The sequence below is a fragment of the Sander vitreus genome, chromosome 12 (genome assembly GCF_031162955.1).
Source record: "Sander vitreus isolate 19-12246 chromosome 12, sanVit1, whole genome shotgun sequence".
NCBI lineage: Eukaryota > Metazoa > Chordata > Actinopteri > Perciformes > Percidae > Sander > Sander vitreus.
This window is the reverse complement of record NC_135866.1, coordinates 2304945-2326985: the sequence shown is the minus strand read 5'-3', so window position 1 is coordinate 2326985 and position 22041 is coordinate 2304945. Positions and strand designations below refer to the sequence as shown.

At 44.2% G+C, this 22041-nt stretch overlaps 1 protein-coding gene and 1 non-coding gene across 2 annotated transcripts in view; one reads left to right on the top strand and one right to left on the bottom strand.

The window, feature by feature from the left end:
• Positions 1-22041, top strand: part of LOC144527007 (contactin-associated protein-like 4) — a 293082-nt gene that overhangs the window by 200204 nt on the left and 70837 nt on the right. The window contains exons 13-16 of the mRNA XM_078264821.1: positions 12081-12187; positions 13480-13599; positions 16424-16624; positions 21257-21419. Of these exons, the coding sequence (XP_078120947.1) occupies positions 12081-12187; positions 13480-13599; positions 16424-16624; positions 21257-21419 (591 nt within the window). The remainder of the gene's footprint in view (positions 1-12080; positions 12188-13479; positions 13600-16423; positions 16625-21256; positions 21420-22041) is intronic.
• trnal-uaa (transfer RNA leucine (anticodon UAA)) lies at positions 670-752 on the bottom strand. The gene has a single exon. It is a non-coding gene; the product is annotated as a tRNA-Leu (tRNA).

Sequence of the window (22041 nt, the reverse complement as noted above, 5' to 3'; positions counted from 1 at the left end):
TTTTCTGCAACAAGCTCCAGCACAACGGACAGTCACTCATCTCTTTTCCTTCTCTCTTTCTGAAATGAAGCTGCCTTTATGTGTGGTTGGAGTGTGTCACTTTAACACACAAGACCATGTTGTTTGTCCCGTCTCCTAACAGTCAAGTTAGTTTGACCTGACTGTAATGAAGAAGCGTTTAGCTGTCTCATTTAATTAGTTCTTCTGGTTGCTAGTTGCTGTAGTACTCCCTTGAGAACTCGGTGTTGACATTTACATGGACATTAAACATTTAGTTCAGCAAATAGTCTCATCTTGCCAGACCTACCTCCACAGTGCTGTGGAGTAACGTTTGGTACACCACACATACATTCTATGATAGGAGGGTAAAGAAACGCTCTGGGTTGTTTGCTTTTCTTTTAAACCAATCACAATCGTCGCTCATTGACGCAGCAACGGTGGCTTTGCAAAATAGTTTCGGGAAGAAACTTGGCTCTGATGCTCTGTGAAGTTATTAGTCTATTGTGTTTTATTACTATATTTAGTATATTATGAAAGATACATTGCCTACAGTACATTCTGATCAACGTTTATTTATGGGAGAAACATTTCACAGGGGTAAATCTCAATTTAAGTTAATTTTAACTTATTAGACATGTAGCAGAAGGAGATTAATGCACATAAACACAATACCAGGAGTGGGGTTTGAACCCACGAGAGCATTTGCCCATTGGATCTTAAGTCCAACGCCTTAACCACTCGGCCATCCTGGTACTGGTCATGTTAGTAAAGTATATCTAAAAGATCTACAGTGAACAGTTTTGAAAAAGAAATGTTGTATAACTCTCAGAATAAAATAAAAATTACCACAAGTGTGATTTGAACCCATGTGGACATGTGTCCATTGCATTTTGGGGGCAATGCATCAATAAATGTCCATCAAAATGCAACGATGACTATTGGAGTCTATGATTTCAACTGAGCGGTGTAATGTAGGAAGGGCCGCGTCAGCTAGTTTACTAGCCATATACTGTTTGTTTTAAGTCCGTATAGCAGCCCCCTCAGTGGCTTTAAGTTTGTAGGCTTAGCCAATATATATATAGGATGGATGTTTATGGCCTAAATATACTTTTTGTTGTTCAGCCTGTTCTCATTAACCATTCGTTCAAAAAGCTACGAAAAGATAAGCTCACAAGCATTCCACGTTTTTTTTATTATTCACTACATTAAGTTCGCTTCCCGGGGAAAACTTTCATCCAGGAAATGCGTGTTCCTTAGGAGTGTTTTAATCCAAACCAGGATCTTTTTTTCCTAATCTTAACTAGTCGATTTGGTGCCTAATCATAACTTTCGTCGCTGCAAAACGCTGATATTTTGTGGACTAAATTGAACCATAATTTCCGCCGAAACGACCGGCAGCTCGCGGTGCTTTGTACCCGGCTCACAGTCACCTATTTTCAGGTAACTGAATCACCAACTACTGCTGATACAACGGAGGTCTGTAGCCAGCATCACAAAGCTCTGTAACGGCTTAAACAACTAGCAACTGCCGCCCGCCGTCATGGAGCTCATAGCCAGCCGGCGTCACCTGGCAGTCTCCTAATTTCGTATGGTATCATACATTTTGGTCCATCCATCCATCCATCTTCATCCGCTTATCCGGGGTCGGGTCGCGGGGGTAGCAGCTCCAGCAGGGGACCCCAAACTTCCCTTTCCCGGGCCACATTAACCAGCTCCGACTGGGGGATCCCGAGGCGTTCCCAGGCCAGGTTAGAGATATAATCCCTCCACCTAGTCCTGGGTCCCCCCCGAGGCCTCCTCCCAGCTGGACGTGCCTGGAACACCTCCCTAGGGAGGCGCCCAGGGGGCATCCTTACCAGATGCCCGAACCACCTCAACTGGCTCCTTTCGACGCAAAGGAGCAGCGGCTCTACTCCGAGCTCCTCACGGATAACTGAGCTTCTCACCCTATCTCTAAGGGAGACGCCAGCTACCCTCCTGAGGAAACCCATTTCGACCGCTTGTACCCTGGATCTTGTTCTTTCGGTCATGACCCAGCCTTCATGACCATAGGTGAGGGTAGGAACAAAAACTGACCGGTAGATTGAGAGCTTTGCCTTCTGGCTCAGCTCTCTTTTCGTCACAACGGTGCGATAAATTGAATGTAATACCGCACCTGCTGTGCCGATTCTCCGACCAATCTCCCGCTCCATTGTCCCCTCACTCGCGAACAAGACCCCAAGGTATTTGAACTCCTTCACTTGGGGTAAGGACTCATTCCCTACCTGGAGAAGGCACTCCATCGGTTTCCTGCTGAGAACCATGGCCTCCGATTTAGAGGTGCTGATCCTCATCCCAGCCGCTTCACACTCGGCTGCGAACCGATCCAGTGAGTGCTGAAGGTCACAGGCCGATGATGCCATCAGGACCACATCATCTGCAAAAAGCAGCAATGAGATCCCCAGCCCACCGAACTGCAACCCCTCTCCACCCCGACTACGCCTCGATATCCTGTCCATAAATACTACAAACAGGATTGGTGACAAAGCGCAGCCCTGGAGGAGGCCAACTCTCACCTGAAACGAGTCCGACTTACTGCCGAGAACCCGGACACAGCTCTCGCTTTGGTCGTACAGAGATTGGATGGCCCTGAGAAGGGACCCCTCACCCCCGTACTCCCGCAGCACCTCCCACAGTATCTCCCGGGGCACCCGGTCATACGCCTTCTCCAGATCCACAAAACACATGTAGACTGGTTGGGCATACTCCCAGGCTCCCTCCAGGATCCTTGCGAGTAAAGATCTGGTCCGTTGTTCCACGACCAGGGCGGAATCCGCATTGTTCCTCTTCAACCTGAGATTCGACTATCGACCGAACCCTCCTTTCCAGCACCTTCGAGTAGACTTTACCGGGGAGGCTGAGAAGTGTGATACCCCTGTAATTGGCACACACCCTCTGGTCCCCCTTTTTAAAAAGGGGGAACCACCACCCCGGTCTGCCACTCCTTAGGCACCGTCCCAGACTTCCACGCAATGTTGAAGAGGCGTGTCAACCAAGACAATCCCTCCACACCCAGAGCTTTAAGCATTTCTGGACGGATCTCATCAATTCCTGGGGCTTTGCCACTGTGGAGTTGTTTAACTACCTCAGCAACCTCCACCAGGGAAATTGATGCCAATCCCCCCTCATCCTCCAGCTCTGCCTCTACCATAGAGGGCGTATTAGTCGGATTTAGGAGTTCCTCAAAGTGCTCCTTCCACCGCCCTATTACCTCCTCAGTTGAGGTCAACAGCGTCCCATCCTTACTGTACACAGCTTGGATGGTTCCCCGCTTCCCCCCTCCTGAGGTGGCGAACGGTTTTCCAGAAGCACCTTGGTGCCGACCGAAAGTCCTTCTCCATGTCTTCTCCGAACTTCTCCCACACACGCTGCTTTGCCTCTTTCACGGCAGAGGCTGCAGCCCTTCGGGCCCTTCAGTACCTTGCAACTGCCTCCGGAGTCGTCTGGGATAACATATCCCGGAAAGACTCCTTCTTCAGTCGGACGGCTTCCCTGACCACCGGTGTCCACCACGGTGTTCGTGGGTTACCGCCCCTTGAGGCACCTAAGACCCTAAGACCACAGCTCCTCACCGCAGCTTCAGCAATGGAAACTTTGAACATTGTCCATTCGGGTTCAATGCCCCCAGCCTCCACAGGGATGCACGAAAAGCTCCGCCGGAGGTGTGAGTTGAAAGTCTGTCGGACAGGGGCCTCCTCCAGACGTTCCCAATTTACCCGCACTACCCGTTTGGGCTTACCAGGTCTGTCCAGCGTCTTCCCCCACCCCCTGACCCAACTCACCACCAGATGGTGATCGGTTGACAGCTCTGCCCCTCTCTTCACCCGAGTGTCCAAAACATATGGCCTCAGATCAGATGAAACGATTATAAAATCGATCATTGACCTTTGGCCTAGGGTGCTCTGGTACCAAGTACACTTATGAGCATCCCTATGTTCGAACATGGTGTTCGTTATAGACAATCCATGACTAGCACAGAAGTCCAACAACAAACAACCACTCTGGTTTAGATCAGGGAGGCCGTTCCTCCCAATCACGCCTCTCCGTGTGTCTCCATCATTACCCACGTGCGCGTTGAAGTCCCCCAGCAGAACTATGGAGTCCCCAACTGGAGCCCCATGCAGGACTCCACTCAAGGTCTCCAAGAAGGCCGAATACTCTGAACTCTTGTTTGGTGCATATGCACAAACAACAGTCAGAGTTTTCCCCCCCACAACCCGCAGGCGTAGGGAGGCGACCCTCTCGTCCACCGGGTTAAACTCCAACGTAGCGGCGCTCAGCCGGGGGCTTGTGAGTATCCCCACACCCGCCCGGCAACTGGGCAACTCCGGAGAAGAAAAGAGTCCAACCCCTATCCAGGAGTATGATTCCAGAACCAAGACTGTGCGTAGAGGTAAGCCCCACCAGATCTAACCGGTAGCGCTCCACCTCCCGCACAAGTTCCGGCTCCTTCCCCCACAGAGAGGTGACATTCCACGTCCCCCAGAGCCAGCCTCTGCTGCCCGGGTCTGGTCCGTCGAGGCCCCTGACCTTCACTGCCACCCATGTGGCAGCGCACCCGACCCCAGCGGTTCCTCCCACAGGTGGTGGGCCCATGGGATGGAGGGATGTCCGCCACGTAGCTTTTTCGGGCTGTGCCCGACCGGGCTCCGTGGCAAACCCGGCCACCAGACGCTCGCTGACGAGCCCTCCATCTGGGCCTGGCTCCAGACGGGGGCCCCGGGCTTCCTCCGGGCAGGGTCACTTCATCCCTTCCTCGATTTTTCATAGGATTTTTGAACCATTCTTTGTCTGGCCCCTCACCTGAGACCACTTTGCCTTGGGAGACCCTACCAGGAGCACAAAGCTCCAGACAACACAGCCCTCAGGTTCATAGGGACACACAAACCTCTCCACCACGATAAGGTGATGGTTCCCGGAGAATACATTTTGGTGTGCATACATTTTCGTACGATATCATACGGACCCGTTCATGAGAATGCGTTGTTGTTTCTAGATAACCCAAGCGCTCACCCTTAAGGACCAAAGTTTGAGGATGTACAAATGGATAAGATGTTCTTACACAGACTCTGTGTAGAGGGTTGTACTTTAATTGCTCTTATCGGTACAATAGACTATATACTAATATTAATTTAGGCAAAACTGATCGACTGAACCTACTGTGAAACTCATTAACCATCAAAGAGAGATCAGCTGTCCCTACTGCCAGACTGAGTTTGATTACTGTTCACCAACACACTCATTACAGCCCTGACACACACACACACACACACACACACACACACACACACACACACACACACACACACACACACTGAATATATATAATAAAAGAACCAAGCAGTGTAAATTTAAAGTAAAAAGCTATGTGTTTTATCTGCAAGGCTCCAGTGTACTCTTATATTAAAGGAGTGTAGAGATAAGCTGAGGTAAGACTGCTGAGTCAGAGCTTTTTATCTAAATAAAAGGGGGAGGCTGCAGATTCTGCACAGTCATCTGTTTTCTCTTCAATATTCCTGCCAGGGTTTGGGCAAACACACACACACACACACACACACACAACACTGTCACATACATTCAAATAAGTAAACATACTCTCTAAAACATGTGTTTAGGAATATAAAGACAGAATAAAAACATACCGCCAAGCTTCGCAAACCAATGATGTAAAATTGTGTTTGTGTGTGTGTGTGTGTGTGTGTGTGTTTGTCTCAAACCTCCTGGAGGTGCCAGCCGGTCTCGCAACAGATGGAAAGCAACCAGTGTGGATAAAAACACTGTTACTCATCGTCTCCTGTCGTCCTCTCTCTGTCTTTTTCTCAGCAGAATGAGGTCACAGGATGTCTTTGTGTCTCTCACCAGAGACACAGCAGAGCAGAGCAGAGCTGTGAGCTGAGCTGTGTTACCTAAAAGTGTCCATTTAACATCTACGTAGCTATAGTTTTGCTTTTATGTGCACAGGTTTTGAGGTATCTGTCTGTCAGATGTCTAGCACCACGCCCATACATTGAGTTGAATGGGATTTGTGTGACAAAAAGCAACGGCAACATGTCTTCAGGGTTATCTTTACTCATGCACAGACCTCAGTTTTAATCAGAACTACTTTCTACCAAATAAATAGTCCCTATGAAAACTATTGACAGTGCAGATTAGAGAAAATCAAATATCACAATATTTTTGACCAAATACATCGATGTCGATATTGTGGCGATATTGAAGATCCACTATTGGTGCTTTCACAAATATTTACACAATGAGAGTTTTGATAAATAATCACCAATAATGTGGATACCATGGAAAATTATAAAACAGTTAGTAAGTCCGGTAAGTCCAGAAAATTACAACACTTTTATGCAGCCTTTAAAACCAGGAAAAGACAACACGTGTGTTATGTCACGATATTACGATATCCAAAGATTACCCAGAAGTAATAGACTAATGAACTCATAGAACAGAGACAGGATTGACATACTGTATAGTGTATAGAGAGTTAATAGAGTGCTGACATTTCATTTAAAACTGTACGACCGACCTTTGTAGCAGTGTTAGCAATTCAGTCCCTTTAAAGTAAAACGCTGTGTAAATGTGCCTGGACCCTGTACTGCATGTTTGTATGTTATTTGCCGAGATCCACGTGACTTTGTTAGAAGAGAATCAGGACTCACAGGTAGTTGGTTCCCTGTGTGTTTCCATCCTGCTGCAGGTTAGAAAGATTTGCAGAACCAGTTCCCATAACTACTTGCCTGATGTCATCATACTCAGATTCTAGTCAGAATATGAGTCTGATACTGCTCCATTGGGCTGTGATTATGGGCCGTGTTTCAACCGAACCAGGAAAGAAAATGCCTTTGCACTCAATTGGATAGACCTACAACCAATCAGAGCAACGGAGTATGTGACGCGCCCCATCGGGGCCAGCGGATAAATTCAACTTCTGCCGAATCCCGTAGGACAGCCCAGTCTCATGACAGTTTGTGAAATGGTCAGGTTATTGAATCTATTGATTAGTGTACTGAAGACGATAATGTCGTTATTTTCGTGTGGTGAGCAAGAATTTTAAAGTTATGTACTTCAATGGGAAGCATATTTCGTGATCACAGAATGATTACGGTAGCAAGTAGTATTGTTAAGGTGAAAATCCGCACAGGGAGGTTGGTCAGGGTGGTGGATGGGTCAAGCATCACAGGACTTTCACCCTAGAGACCGGGGATCGCGTCCCGCGTGTTGCAGTTCCTTTCCGCGTTATTCTCTTCTTAACCACAACCGTCCCATTGTTGTCGGCGTCTCCTGCGTGTGACAGTTCCTTTCCCTGTTCTTCTTTTCCTAACCACAACCTTTCCCTGTTCTTCTTTTCCTAACCACAACCGTCCCGTTGTTGTGGCCAGCGTGTGGCGTTTCATTTCCCCGTTGTTGCATGCCACAGAGACCGTGTATCGTGTCCCTGCGCCCGGGGACCCCGTCCCCGTGTGGCGATCCGTCCCGTTGTTGTCGCCGGTGTGTGGCGTTTCATGTCCCCGTTGTTGCGTCCCCCAGAGCAGCCCAGTGTCATGGCAGTTCGTGAAATGTTCACGTTCGAAAATCGTGACCTGTACACAAAATAAACGAGATAATCGTGACCTGTACACGAATCAATAAATCAAAATAACGTGACTATTTCACGAACTGGCGTGAGACCGGGTTGCAGAGGAAGGACTTTGATCGCGGTTCTCTGTTCCTCTTTTAAAATGAATGGGCTGTCGATATCTTCTATAACAGACGCGATGGCGGAATCTACACATCTCAAGGGAGTCCATGGGCATGCTCCCCCGTAAGAAAACGTTGTCTATTTTAATGTTTAAATGCATCAATCTGGTGCACTTTGAAAGAAATTCAGAGGTTAGACTTGATTATTCATATATCTATGGATGGAAATATTTGTGCTGCAGCCTGAACTATTTTGCACTTCAGAATTTTAACCATGCACACACAGCTGGAATAGTTTTTTCTTCATATTTTTTCCATTAATGTCACTAGGAAGCATACCAGTAGAAATATATATTCATATTTGTAAATGGATAAGTAAGTGGGATTATCTGGAATCTGGCAATATAATAACCATTATGGTGGGATAACCTGGCTAAGCAATTTACAAAAATGTCTGTGCTGACATAGTACATGAGAACACATTATAATTTGACCCTTTGGCTGAGTCTCTGTCTGTCAGAGGGAGAGCAGGAGTGCGGTTGTGAAGAAGTTGGTAATTTCATGTTGCAGATTAACACTTTTGCATTCACTATATCGGTGTCACATTCTCATTAGGGGCTGAGCCCCCCTAAAGGTCTGATCCTAGAATCACCCCTGTTGCTACTTCATACTTGTACTCCACTACACCTCATAGGGAAATGTTGTAATGTTTACTGCACTACATTTATCTGACAGCTTTTGCTTTATTGCTTCACGCTGGGCTTGTTTCTGCAACAGCTCATTGAGTATCGGATACAGTTAAAACTATTGAGGAAATATTTTCCTTTGACATTGGTCCAGTATTAAACCAGATTGCTGCAGTCGGCAACGGTGAAACAAGCTACAATCAATGTAAGGTAATAGGATGTCAATTGTCCAGCTTGTGTTTGCGTTCATAAAAGTGCTCGTTTTGCAGCTGTCAGGCTCAGATTAATATTCTAAGTGTCAGACAACATTATGGAAAGGATTTCTAAGGAGGTCGATCTTTCTATTAAAGTAAGTAGGTCAGTAGGTAGTAGGTAGGTTAGTAAAATCCTTTTTTACAACGACAAAAAAGTCCGCAAAATTGCGTTCACTGAACCCACCAGACTCCATGTAAATAAACAGTAATTTTAGCATCGTAATATGGGCGTTCTAGAACATCTCTGAGCTCTGAGGCTTGCTCTGGCTGTCTTGAGCCTGTGCGTGTAGGGTGCATCACTATTTCATTCCAAACATTTCCGGAGACTGCTCCAGCCGGGGACAGGTCACCGACCGGGGACTGTCCGGAAAACTGGGACGTCTGGTCACCCTATTGTAAACGAATTCAACCAAGCGCTCTTTGGTGACGTGGTTGATTACGTTACTGTTGATCATCTGTCCATCATCGTATGAAGCCCGCCCTGACAATTTGATTGGTCCAAATAGCTCTGGTTCGAGCATAGTTGCTCCACTACGGATCAAGTCCAGACCGAACTTCCCGACCTCAAATGTTGTGGGCGGGGCTAAGTTTGGCTGGCGTCCAGGCTACATAACTACCAAAACGTGGAGAAATGCAGTTTCTTCCCAGTTCCTTTAGTTCGTTTTTTCAAGCGTTAGTCACATCAACATTCTCTTTACTTCTGTACTAACAGGTTGCTTTCTTTAGTTGTAACTTCTAGTCAGTGGCGGTACAGTTCTCCTTGCGGAGGGCTCAGACTCACAATCTGATTATTGCTGGCATTTTGGACTTTGCTATGGCAAAATGTAGCCAATACAATACGGTTTAAATGCAGTTGGTGTGTTGTTCCACTGCTGACTGTAAACGTGCATACATTTTTACTGCTGCCTGCTGCATACATACAGTATATCCTTTAAACCACTCACTTTTTCTTTTAAAATGACCACATTGGCCCTCGGGATAGGAGTCACATTTATAGGTGTCTATTTAAAAAACATCTGTAAAATATGTGAGCCTGTTAAAATATAAAAATGGATGTCTTTAAATGTGAATGCTTTTTCTCCCATTGTTTTTCATTACGCATGCATTTCCTGGACTCCCTTGGTAGATTCTAAGTCTACCACATTCAGTATCCTGTAGGTCTGTTCAGGGGTTTAATATAGCCAAGACGTGAATGAGTGCCACAAGCCCATGTAACGAGGTAACTTCTCCTTCAAAAGACACAAAAGAGGAGGTAAGAGTAAATCATGCCTACATGTGTGCTGACTCAGTCAGCAGAGATAATGAGAAAAGTTGATGTACAGGAGAATAAATAGATGAATACAGAATACAGAACGCCTCAGAGTCTTACTGCATTATATTCCTTAGCTTTATATTTGGATTTGTACATTGACGCTGAAAAAGGTAAAAATAGGTGCATAAAAATTCACCAGAATGCAGGAAATTAAGTGTTTAAAGGACAATTCCGGCACAAAATGAACCTAGGGGTTAATAACATATGTGTACCGAGTCGAACGTTCTCTGGGATATGTTTTCATGCTAATTGAATGCATCTCTAGCTTTAAACGAGCTACCGCAAAACCAGTGGTTAGCTGCTAACGCTAGCGTTTTGTGGCACATGGTAAAAAGCTATTTTATACCACTAACAAGGCTCAAAATAGCACCACACTTCAATGGTTCAATCACGAACGCTGTCTTTGAGCCATGTTACTGGCTACTGGTTGCACGCCGTTCGTCATTCGACTGCTCATGACTGTTTTTCCAAGATGGCGCCCGTATGTAAACGCATGAATGCTAATTTCTTTATAATCTATCTTTTTAATAAACTGTCTGTACACTTACAAAGTTCTCAATGCTTCGGTTTACATGTAGGGACCCTCATTATGCTACAGTTGAAGTGTGGTGATATTTTGAGCCTTGTTAGTGGTATAAAATAGTGTTTTACCAAGTGCCCCGAAAGCTAGCGTTAGCATCGGCACCAAAGGTAGAGACGCATTCAATTAGCATGAAAACATATCCCAGAGAACGGTCGACTCGGTACACATATGTTATTAACCCCTAGGTTCATTTTGCGCCGGAATTGTCCTTTAATGCTCAAGATTTTCTACCCCCCCGCATCAAATGTGTCCCCACAAATGGATACAAACCATTGCCTTTAGGTTGCCAGGCCAGCTGTGATTAGGCCAAACGTTTGTTCCATCTAACTAACATCTACAAACTGGCCATCTACAATGATCATCTATACGTAGAGAAAGAAAAACACAACACTTCTTTGTCTTTCTCATTTTCAGTGTCAAATAAATGTATTTTTTCACAATGGCTGCCATCCTCCTTCAGTTCCCTTGGTCCTCCTCCCCCCTCCTACACAGCACTGATGTCATGATGCATACAGCGGTATGATATTTACATAAACACAGACAGTCAAGTCTCCTGCTGGATTTCTTTAAAGAGCTTCTTCAAACAGTACGGCAGCACTTTAGAAGAGCAGCTCGCTTCAATCAAGATCTGCCGCTGAGAAGAAGTGAAAAGGAACTTTTCTATTCGAAGAAAATTTTTCCTTTTTTATAAAAAATGAAAGCAATATCTAAAGTGAGAGAGTAATGAAATGGTTCTTTTGATCTCTCTGGGAAAAGGTGAAAGCTGTTACCAAATGAATATTCTGCAGATTAGAAATCATTTTCCATTCAACAGAAGAAAGGTTATTTTTCCATTAACCTCCCACAACTTCATGAATACAAAAACTAATGGGGTGGTGATGGCGCAGTGGATATGAGACATGCCTTTGGTGAGGGAGACCTGGGTTTGATTCCCACTGCGATACATTAAACAATGTGTCCATAAGCAAGACGTCTAGTTGCTCCAGAGGCCTGCGACCTCTGACATATATAGCAATTGTAAGCCGCTTCGGATAAAAAGCATCAGATAAATGACATGTAATGTAAAAAAATGAAAGACATTCTATTGCTAAATAACCTTTCTCTCCGTGAAACGGGAAGCTGCAATTCATAAGAGGCCCATTTAGTTTAATGAAGTAGTTTTTGCTTTTTGAAAGGTGAGTTGGACTTTCCCCGTTTTGCTCTTTCTAAATGGATAGGCGGGACAGTGTTTCTGATGGTGACGGCTTTGCCTCCGCGATCAATCATCTCATCCACTTCGTGTGGTTGCTGTGCCATTTATTATCAATCATATCACAATTTTTGGTGCCACTGTTTTTTTCTGTATGTCAATTTTATGTTTTCCTGTATATGTGTTGTGGTGTTTTAATCCTATATTTGTGGGGTGTTGTAGGACACAGTTTGATGCAGTAGAATTGTTTCCAAAATGTTGTGGCCGTAACAAGCAAATAAATCAGCCCTTAACATTAATAAAATGAATTGTGCTTGATCTCTGTCTCTGTCAGGTGTTCTCCCAGTCGCTGTGAACATGGCGGCCGCTGCAGTCAGTCCTGGACCGGCTTCCACTGTAACTGCTCTGAGAGCGGCTACAGCGGAGCCACCTGCCACAGCTGTAAGTCAAACATCAGCACAGACAGACAGACAGGCAGACAGACAGACAACAGACAGACAGGGAGCCGGACAGATGGAGGGACACACAGACCAACAGAAAGACAGACAGACAGACAGACATGGAGACACACAGACAGACAGACCGACAGACAGACACACAGACAGACAGACACACACACACACAGATAGACAGACACACAGACAGACGCACAGACAGACAAACACAAAGACAGACAGACAGGACAGACAGACAGATGGACAGACAGACAGACACACAGACAGACAGACCGACAGACACACACACAGACAGACAGAGAGACCGACAGACCGACAGACAGATACACACACAGACAGACGCACAGACACACACACAGACACACACACAGACAGACACACAGATAGACACACAGACAGAGAGACACACAGACAGACGCACAGACAGACACAGACATAGACAGACAAACAGACAGACAGGGAGACAGACAGATAGACAGACAGACTGACAGACAGACACACAGACTGACGCACAGGCAGACAGACAGACAGGGAGACACACAGACAGACACACAGACACAGACAGGCAGACAGACACACAGACAGACAGACAGGGAGAGAGGTGAGACAGGACCGATGAAATAAGCATTTGGAAAGAGGCAGTGTGTCCAACTGAATAGTTAAGATTTCTTTTTTTTCTCCTGTATAATTTAAACTCAGAGGCAGAGCAAACAGAGACATAACATGAAGTTAGATAAAACATTCATGGTACAAACCATTAAAACACATAAACACATTTAACAAAGTGTATTTGTTTGGCATACTTTAAATGGCAAGTGCTTCATACTCGATAAAAACAATGAACAGGAATCACACAAAACATTCAACACAGGCGATGACCAAACTGACTCATAGTATTGCTGCCTGCCATTTGTTTGGCTGAATTAAGGACGCGTAATAACTACAAGGAAGACTAATGGAGACAGAGAGAAAAAGGCAGGGCTGATGAAGGTCTGATGTTATATTTATTGAGTCTTTGTACTCCCATCAGTCATTACTGTCCTCTCCAGTTGAATTCATCTTCACTTTATGGGACTCTGCCGCAGAAAAATCAAACTTCAGATGATTGTCTTGACTCTGGTGATGAGACGGCGATGCAGTGGTGGCAGCAGTCTTGATCCTTCACAGTGTGTAGTCCCCCCCCACACACACACACACAGCTCCTGTGTGTGTCTGCCAGCGGATGTGTTGGTGTAGATGTGATTCATGTTGAGCTGATCTCATTATTTTTCCTCCCAGCTGTGTACCAACAGTCCTGTGAGGCGTACAAGCACAATGGCAACACGTCGGGACATTTTTATATCGACGTGGACGGCAGCGGACCAATCAAACCACAGCTAGTCTACTGCAACATGACAGGTGACACACACACACACACACACACACACACACACTCACACTCATCCTCCCATCATAACGATAGTTACGTATTGTAGCTCCAGACATTTGACCACATGACTCGCGGGCATCGACACCAGCAGACGTATCACTGACAGCGCTGACACCACCCTGTGAGGCTCAATGTGAGACAGCGGAGAGTTTAATGCATCCAGCCTGGTTTTCATAGTGGCAGAGTTTATTGCCACACCAGATAAACTACCGCCTGTGAGGGGATTGGCAAACCCTTTGCCAGTTTATTGCGAATTCAGTGTTTGTAGATGCTGCACAGCCTCCACTGTGTGGAGTGCAGCTCTCTCTGAGGGTGTCATAAGGATTAGGTTGTCTAACAGAACCATGATCCCCTCTGCGTAATAGCTGAAAAACCACCTTGATACATTTGGAGGGCATACAATGAGAGAGTAACCGAATGGCAGCTGCTTGTCTATTGAACTCCCAGGAAGGAGAAGCACATGAATGTTCTGTGTTTGGGGATGACCAGAATGTGAACGTGCCCTCAGGTCGATGGAAGTGAACCAATCGCCAGGCAGACACACTGCGACGCATGTACAGCAGTCCAGATGTTGAACGGTCGCTCCAGGATGCACCGGTTGAACGAAGACAGGTCCAGCATCGGTCTCATCCCTCTCGTTTGCTCCTGTTTGAGGAAATAACAGGAGTAAAACCTGTTGTTCTCCTACTCTGGAGGGAGGCGGGATATTAGGCTATAGCAGCAGACAAGTCAGCGGACTTTTGCCCGCCAAAGAGATCCCCTTCTGGGATGTCTGGGTGTTGTCGCTGGTGGTGTCCTTACCTTACCTGACCCGCCCGGCTGCCATCGTCTGCTGCTTCAGTTCCTCCGTTGGTAAGTGGGCGCAGAACTGCTGTGTCAGCCCGGCGAACGGGGCCGAGGCACGCCTCGCAGCTTGGGAGGAGATCTGGCGGCAGGATGTAGCCGGTCCGTCAATCGGTACTCAGGCGGACAAATCTTCAAATAAATCTTCACGACTGTGCATGTGCGAGGGATAAACCCAATAGCAGGAGCTCTCAGAGGGCGAAGCCTATACGAAATAGAACACGATTTTATTGATTAACATTTACATAGTTATAAAAGATGATGCTCCTGTCGTCATGCTCTGATCTACTTTATCTTCCATCCCCCCCCTTTATCTTCTCTTTTTTTCATCTGTGTCATGTCTTTTGTTTAATTGTTTAGATATGAATAATAAAGTCTCACTGCTAATTTGTGTATACATCTTATTAGTGATTTCCAATTCTCTGTTTTTTGTTTTCTCTCTGTATCCGTCACTCGCTGCTTCTCTTTCTTTTAAACAGAAACACCATTACAACATGTTATTTCTATTTGTGAACATGAGCTATTCTCTCTCAAAGCAGAAAACCAGAGAAGGAAGTCTCATAGACTGCTCCATAGACACTGACTGGGAAATAGAACACGTACCCATAGCCTCAGAACATTCCCCCGGTGTCATTTACTTTGTATAACATTTTTCCCAATTACTTTTCTATGGAGCAGTTCCAGACTTTAAACTATATAAATTTGAGTTCTAGCCATAGAAATAGAATGAGAGTAGAATGGACATGTTTGTCGTGGTCATTTGACCAGTTCAAACGGAAATGGTGCTCAGCACTGTGCATTGACCAGAGAAATACAATGAGTTAGCCAGCTGGTACAACAGGCACAGTTCTTCAACCCTAACCCAGTAAACACAAAAATGGCTGCTACTCTGACCATTCTGCTACGTTGATTTGAATAATAATGTCAGTTCTATTTATATGCTTTTTGCACTCTAGGTTTTGGATTTCGGAGAGAGTTGGTTGTGTCTACTAATATTTTTGGACCATAGGAAAAACATGTATGAATTTTGAAAATGTGGGCATATTTCCTCTTTAAGTTCAAGTTCAAAGATGCTTGAATTATAATAGATTTATTATATATTTATTATTTAATTAAATGTAATCTTTTTTTTACAGGGTAGGTTGGCAGATTATAGAGTACATCCTCATTGCAGCCCTGTTAGTAGTTACTAGGGCTGGGCAATATATCTATACTATATCGATATATAGATATAGATATCGTCTTAAATTTTGGATATCGTAATATCGTGATATGACATAAGTGTAGTCTTTTCCTGGTTTTAAAGGCTGCATTACAGTAAAGTGATGCAATTTTTCTGAACTTACCAGACTGTTCTAGCTGTTCTATTATTTGCTTTTAACCACGTAGTCATTATATCAACGGTCAACATTGAGGTATTTGGTCAAAAATATTGTGATATTTGATTTTCTCCATATCACCTAGCTCTAGTAGTTACACTCAGGAATAAAGCAGGCGGAGGCATTAATATGACAGAATAATAGACAATAAATAAGATAAGCCTCAGATAAAGCACATAAAGGAGTTAACAGGCAGGTAAATGACAATTATTGAAAGCACAAATGTTTTGACTTTTAGGTTACATTGTAGATTATACATCGGGACAGTAGATCAAACTCTTCATCTATCGCTTGATTGGAAAAATAATACATAAATTATTCCTATAAGTCTGAGTGAGAGTGCCAAGGCCAAAAATAAGATACCAATTGTAAATGGCCATTGTCGCAAAGGCAAGTGATGAACGAATGATGAACAAGAATGAATAATAAACAAATGCAAATTAATAGAGGTAATTGTTCAGTAAATAGCAACAATAATAAAAAATCTATCCATCTATCTATCTATCTATCTATCTATCTATCTATCTATCTATCTATCTATCTATCTATCTATCTATCTATCCGACACCAGAGGAGAACACATGGATGGTGATCCAGCACAACAACACAGAGCTGACTAGAGTCCGGCCGTCTCCAGGTGTAAACCAGCATTCAGTCCAGTTTGACTACTCGACTGAAGAGGAGCAGCTATTGGCCGCCATCAGCCAATCAGAGCACTGCGAACAGGAACTGTCCTACCACTGCAGGAAGTCCCGCCTCCTCAACACTCCAGGTAAAGCCTGTTCAGGAAAGGTTTGCTAAGTGTACCCTTGTGTGATTTCTTTATAATGTGGGGATTCACAGGTCCATGTTAATGGACTATATTTATATAGCGTTTCTAGTCTAAACAACTACTCAAAGCACTTTTACACAGTACAGAAACCATTCACCTGGCCTAGGTGTCACTTGCTCTTCAGGTTAAAGGTGATAGCACAGCATTGAGGGTGATTGTTTAGTGTCTTGCCAAAGGACACTTTGACATGGTACTGCAGGGCCAGGGATTAAACCACCGACCTACTGATTGGTAGACAACTGCTCTACCACCCAGCCGCCCCAAGAACAAGTAGTCTTATGCTGTCAGATGTAGAGCTGTTCACCTAGAACAGCTGAGAGCAAGGACAGGACCTGCCCTGGTATTTACACTACTAACATAGTTGGACATTTTGGGAAAGATACATATTTGCTTTATGGCAGAGATTTAGATGAGAAGATTAATACCGCTTTAATGTGTGTACCAAGGTAAAGCCAGCAGCCAATTAGCTGTTTGCTTTGCACAAAGACTGGAAACGGGGAAACAGCTAACCTGGCTCTGTCAGAGGGTTACAGTATCTTCCACCACCTAAAGCTCATTAATTAACCCATTTGATATTGTGTGTTTAATCTACAAGGGTTATGTGCCAGACTGTTTCTTGGCTGGGACCAGTAACTTCCTTGAGTCTCTTCTGATTGCATGGCAACTGCTCAGAGCCAAGAAATAGTTTGGCACATTGCCCCCCGTTAACATGGCAAATTGTTGTTTTTACACTTTGATTAAATACGTGTTAATATGGCGTGTTAATTCTTGAGCTTTAGAGCTGCTGTTGGGCAGATTTATTTTACTGTTGGACAGAGCCAGGCTGCTGTAGCTGTTTACCCCTGTTTCCAGTCTATGTGCTAAGCTAACAGGCAGCTAACTGTAGCTGTTGAATAGACAGATACAGTGGGGAGAACAAGTATTTGATACATTTTGTAGGTTTTCCCACTTACATAGCATGTTGAAGTCTGTATTTTTTATCATAGGTGCACTTCAACTGTGAGAGACGGAATCTAAAACAATAATCCAGAAAATCACATTGTATGATTTTTAAATAATTAATTAGCATTTTATTGCATGACATAAGTATTTGATCACCTATCAACCAGTAAGAATTCCGGCTCTCACAGACCTGTTAGTTTTTCTTTAAGAAGCCCTCCTGTTCTCCACTCATTACCTGTATTAACTGCACCTGTTTGAACTTGTTACGTGTATAAAAGACACCTATCCACACGCTCAATCAAACAGACTCCAACCTCTCCACAATGGCCAAGACCAGAGAGCTGTGTAAGGACATCAGGGATAAAACTGTAGACCTGCACAAGGCTGGGATGGGCTACAGGACAATAGGCAAACAGCTTGGTGAGAAGGCAACAACTGTTGGCGCAATTATGGAAAATGGAAGAAGTTCAAGATGACGGTCAATCTCCCTCGGTCTGCGGCTCCATGCAAGATCTCACCTTTTGGGGCATCAATGATCATGAGGAAGGTGAGGAATCAGCCCAGAACTACACGGCAGGACCTGGTCAATGACCTGAAGAGAGCTGGGATCCTGCAGTGCACGCAAAGTCCCTCTGCTCAAGCCAGCGCATGTCCAGGCCCGTCTGAAGTTTGCCAATGACCATCTGGATGATCCAGAGGAGGAATGGGAGAAGGTCATGTGGTCTGATGAGACCAAAATAGAGCTTTTTGGTCTAAACTCCACTCGCAGTGTTTGGAGGAAGAAGAAGGATGAGTACAACCCCAAGAACACCATCCCAACCGTGAAGCATGGAGGTGGAAACATCATTCTTTGGGGATGCTTTTCTGCAAAGGGGACAGGACAACTGCACCGTATTGAGGAGAGGATGGATGGGGCCATGTATCGCGAGACCTTGGCCAACAACCTCCTTCCCTCAGTAAGAGCATTGAAGATGGGTCGTGGCTGGGTCTTCCAGCATGACAACGATCCGAAACACACAGCCAGGGCAACTAAGGAGTGGCTCCGTAAGAAGCATCTCAAGGTCCTGGAGTGGCCTAGCCAGTCTCCAGACCTGAACCCAATAGAAAATCTTTGGAGGGAGCTGACAGTCCGTATTGCTCAGCAAGAGCCCCGAAACCTGAAGGATCTGGAGAAGGTCTGTATGGAGGAGTGGGCCAAAATCCCTGCTGCAGTGTGTGCAAACCTGGTCAAGAACTACAGGAAACGTATGATGTCTGTAATTGCAAACAAAGGTTTCTGTACCAAATATTAAGTTCTGCTTTTCTGATGTATCAAATACTTATGTCATGCAATAAAATGCAAATGAATTACTTAAAAATCATACAATGTGATTTTCAGGATTTTTGTTTTAGATTCCGTCACTCACAGTTGAAGAGTACCTATGATAAAAATTACAGACTTCTACATGTTTTGTATTGCTTCTTAAGTCAGTTTCTTCTAACTTTATCTCTCAACTTTAATCATGAACTCTACTGGAGCCCAACATTTAATTTGATTTTATTCTGTGTTTGTGAATAAAGTAAATCTCACTTTTTAATAATCTTATTCAATCTTAATCTTTTAAATATTTTAATCTTATCCAGGGGAGAGCACGCAAGCATTTTTCCCCCCTCCTTTTTCCCTCAATACCCCTCACTTGTACATTTAAATCAGAAAAGACTGTAAACAAGAACTTGTTCTTAATTGACTTGTGGGGTTAAATAAAACATAATGAAAGCTTGGTTAAGCAGGCTCTCTTCAGCTGAGACTCATTCTCAACCAGAAAGAACAAAACATTAAAAAACAGCTTAATGCTGCAAACTTTATGCGGTTTCAGGGATTGGAATTTTCTCTTTCACAAATGGTTCAGACAAATTAATCGTCAAGGATACTCATCAGTGTTTTCTTTGTTTAGTCAAGTAGTAGTTTCTTGTGCATGTATGGACTCAGAGGTGGTGAGTATGAGAAACAGAGGGAGAATTACTTTGATCACCAAGTTCCATTGCATTTGTCTTGGTAGCAGTTAATGCATCAGCTTTCACTCTCATGCAAGTTTATATACAAGAAAAAAACATTGTTCAGTGTGAAGAGACACAGCTATGATAGAGCACAGTTTTGATAACATCCAGTTTTTAGCCATGCTGGCAGTATGGCTCTGGGTTTGTCGTTCGGTCTGTCCACCACTTGAGTCCAGTCCGAAATATCTCAACAACTAGTGGACAAATTGATATGAAATTTGGTTCAGACATTCATTGTGTCTAGCGGGTGAATCTAGCTGACTTTGGTGATCCTCTTACTTTTTCTGTGTTGCCACCATGTGGACATGACATTCCCATCAGCCTCAGGTGTACTTTGTGTTTTGTGCTCATCATCAAATGTTAGCATGCTAATCCGCTAATCTAAGGTGTCAGATAAGCATTATACCTGCCAAATATCGGCTAGACTGTTACTTTCGCTGTATGTGTATTTGAGCAGGAAATAGTGCTGAAATAATCAGTCAGATAATTGATGAGTTAATAGACTGAAAAAAGTCATCAACTACAAGTTGGATAACAATTAAACATTTGAAGTCATTCCTTATTTCGATAACCAGTTATCCAGTGGACATGCATACAACTATTGATTGCAAGGACACATCCTCAAAGATCTTCTCTCCAGTGGAACTACAAAGAATTTAAGTGGTTAAGCAACTTTTTGTGGGCCAGGTAATAAAATGATGGATGAAAATAGTGAAAGTGGTTGAAAAGGAAGAATGGTATAGAGGTTCTATTATAAACCCCATGCTGCTTTCTGGGAAAATAAAGAAGCGCTGACTCAACAGAGACCTTTCCAATCACATTCTCTCACTCCTCTCAACCTATGCACTCTCACAATGCGAAAAGCATTTTTTACTGTATACTATTGACGCCCTCCACCCAAAAAACAATATATTCAGTGTGAGAGGTAGGAGCTGGCAAACATCCCCCAGCTTCAAACACGGGATTGATTTCAGGAGGCTGAGAGATGGGGACCCTTTCCATTTCCATACAGCACTCAGCTATTTTCTCACAACCCTGTTCAACTCAGGGCACAATATGGCTTACAGTATTTCCATTGAGAGTGCATCTGTGTAACTTATGCCTGTGTCCTGCAAGCACCTCTTGTTTGATCATGGATGGGGGCAAGAGGCTGCACTTCTGAGCAGTTTTGTTAGTAATGGTCTCACAAAGTGTTGACCAGTAAAAATAAGCTTCAACGCTCAAGCTCAAGATAGATTTCTGTTGCTTTAGTTTTCCTTTAATGCCTCATTTTTTTTAATTAAGCTAGGCAGAGGACACTAATAAATTCATTACCAGAATGTTAACAAAAAACCTTAAGCTTCATTTGACATGACAAAAGAGGGAAATTCGATAATGGGGCAGTATTTACAGTAAGTTAACTTTTCCAACCATGTACTGTATGGGTCAGTTTTTTTTTCCTCAGCTTTGTAGGAAATGATTGGAAAATGACATATACTGTAAGAGTTACATACTGTAACAATAGAAAGTAGTTGTATATTAAGGGTGTGTGTGTGTGTGTGTGTGTGTGTGTGTGTGTGTGTGTGTGTGTGTGTGTGTGTGTGTGTGTTTCAGAGGGCTCTCCGTTCAGCTGGTGGCTCGGTGGTCCCGGTCCCGGTCGTGTGCAGACTTATTGGGGCGGAGCTCATCCAGGCAGCCAGCAGTGTGTCTGCGGCCTGCAGGGCGACTGTGTGGACCCACAACACTACTGCAACTGTGACGCCGACCGCATGGACTGGTACTGAAATCAATACATATATAGACATGGTTATTATTACTGTATACACAAATATAAGTGCTTTTGTTTATGTCTTCATTTTGGTTTAACAGGCTCAAACCATTCAGGTTTGACTGATTATTTGCACTGAGTGAAACACATATTTGACTCCTGTTGTTGATCATTGTGTCATAAGGGTGATGATTTCACTCTGGTCATTTTTGTGACCATTGGTATTGATGTAGCAGCTGCATTGTTTTAAAGGCAGAGCCTGGGACCTCTGTTAGGCAGACACAAAACGTCACCTTTCTATACCAAAGACACACGTCATATGTTTGCCCTTAATTTAATTATAAACCAGATTTTATCACATTTTGACACAACAACATCCTTCACCTACAGAAAAACCCAAAACAGCCTGCTAAGTAGAGATTTAACTCTGACTGTGGAGAAGCAGGATAGCTGTTCATTCAAGAAATGCCAATAAACCAGAGCACATTTTTTTCCCATCCCGGAATGCTGTGTGGACTAGCCAGACCCTCCTCCGCAGCGCTGTGGAGGAAGGTCTGGCAATGTGAGACTAGCTGTGACCAGATGAGATCAGAGGAAAATTAAGAAACAGAACCAGCCTGTTTGATTTAAA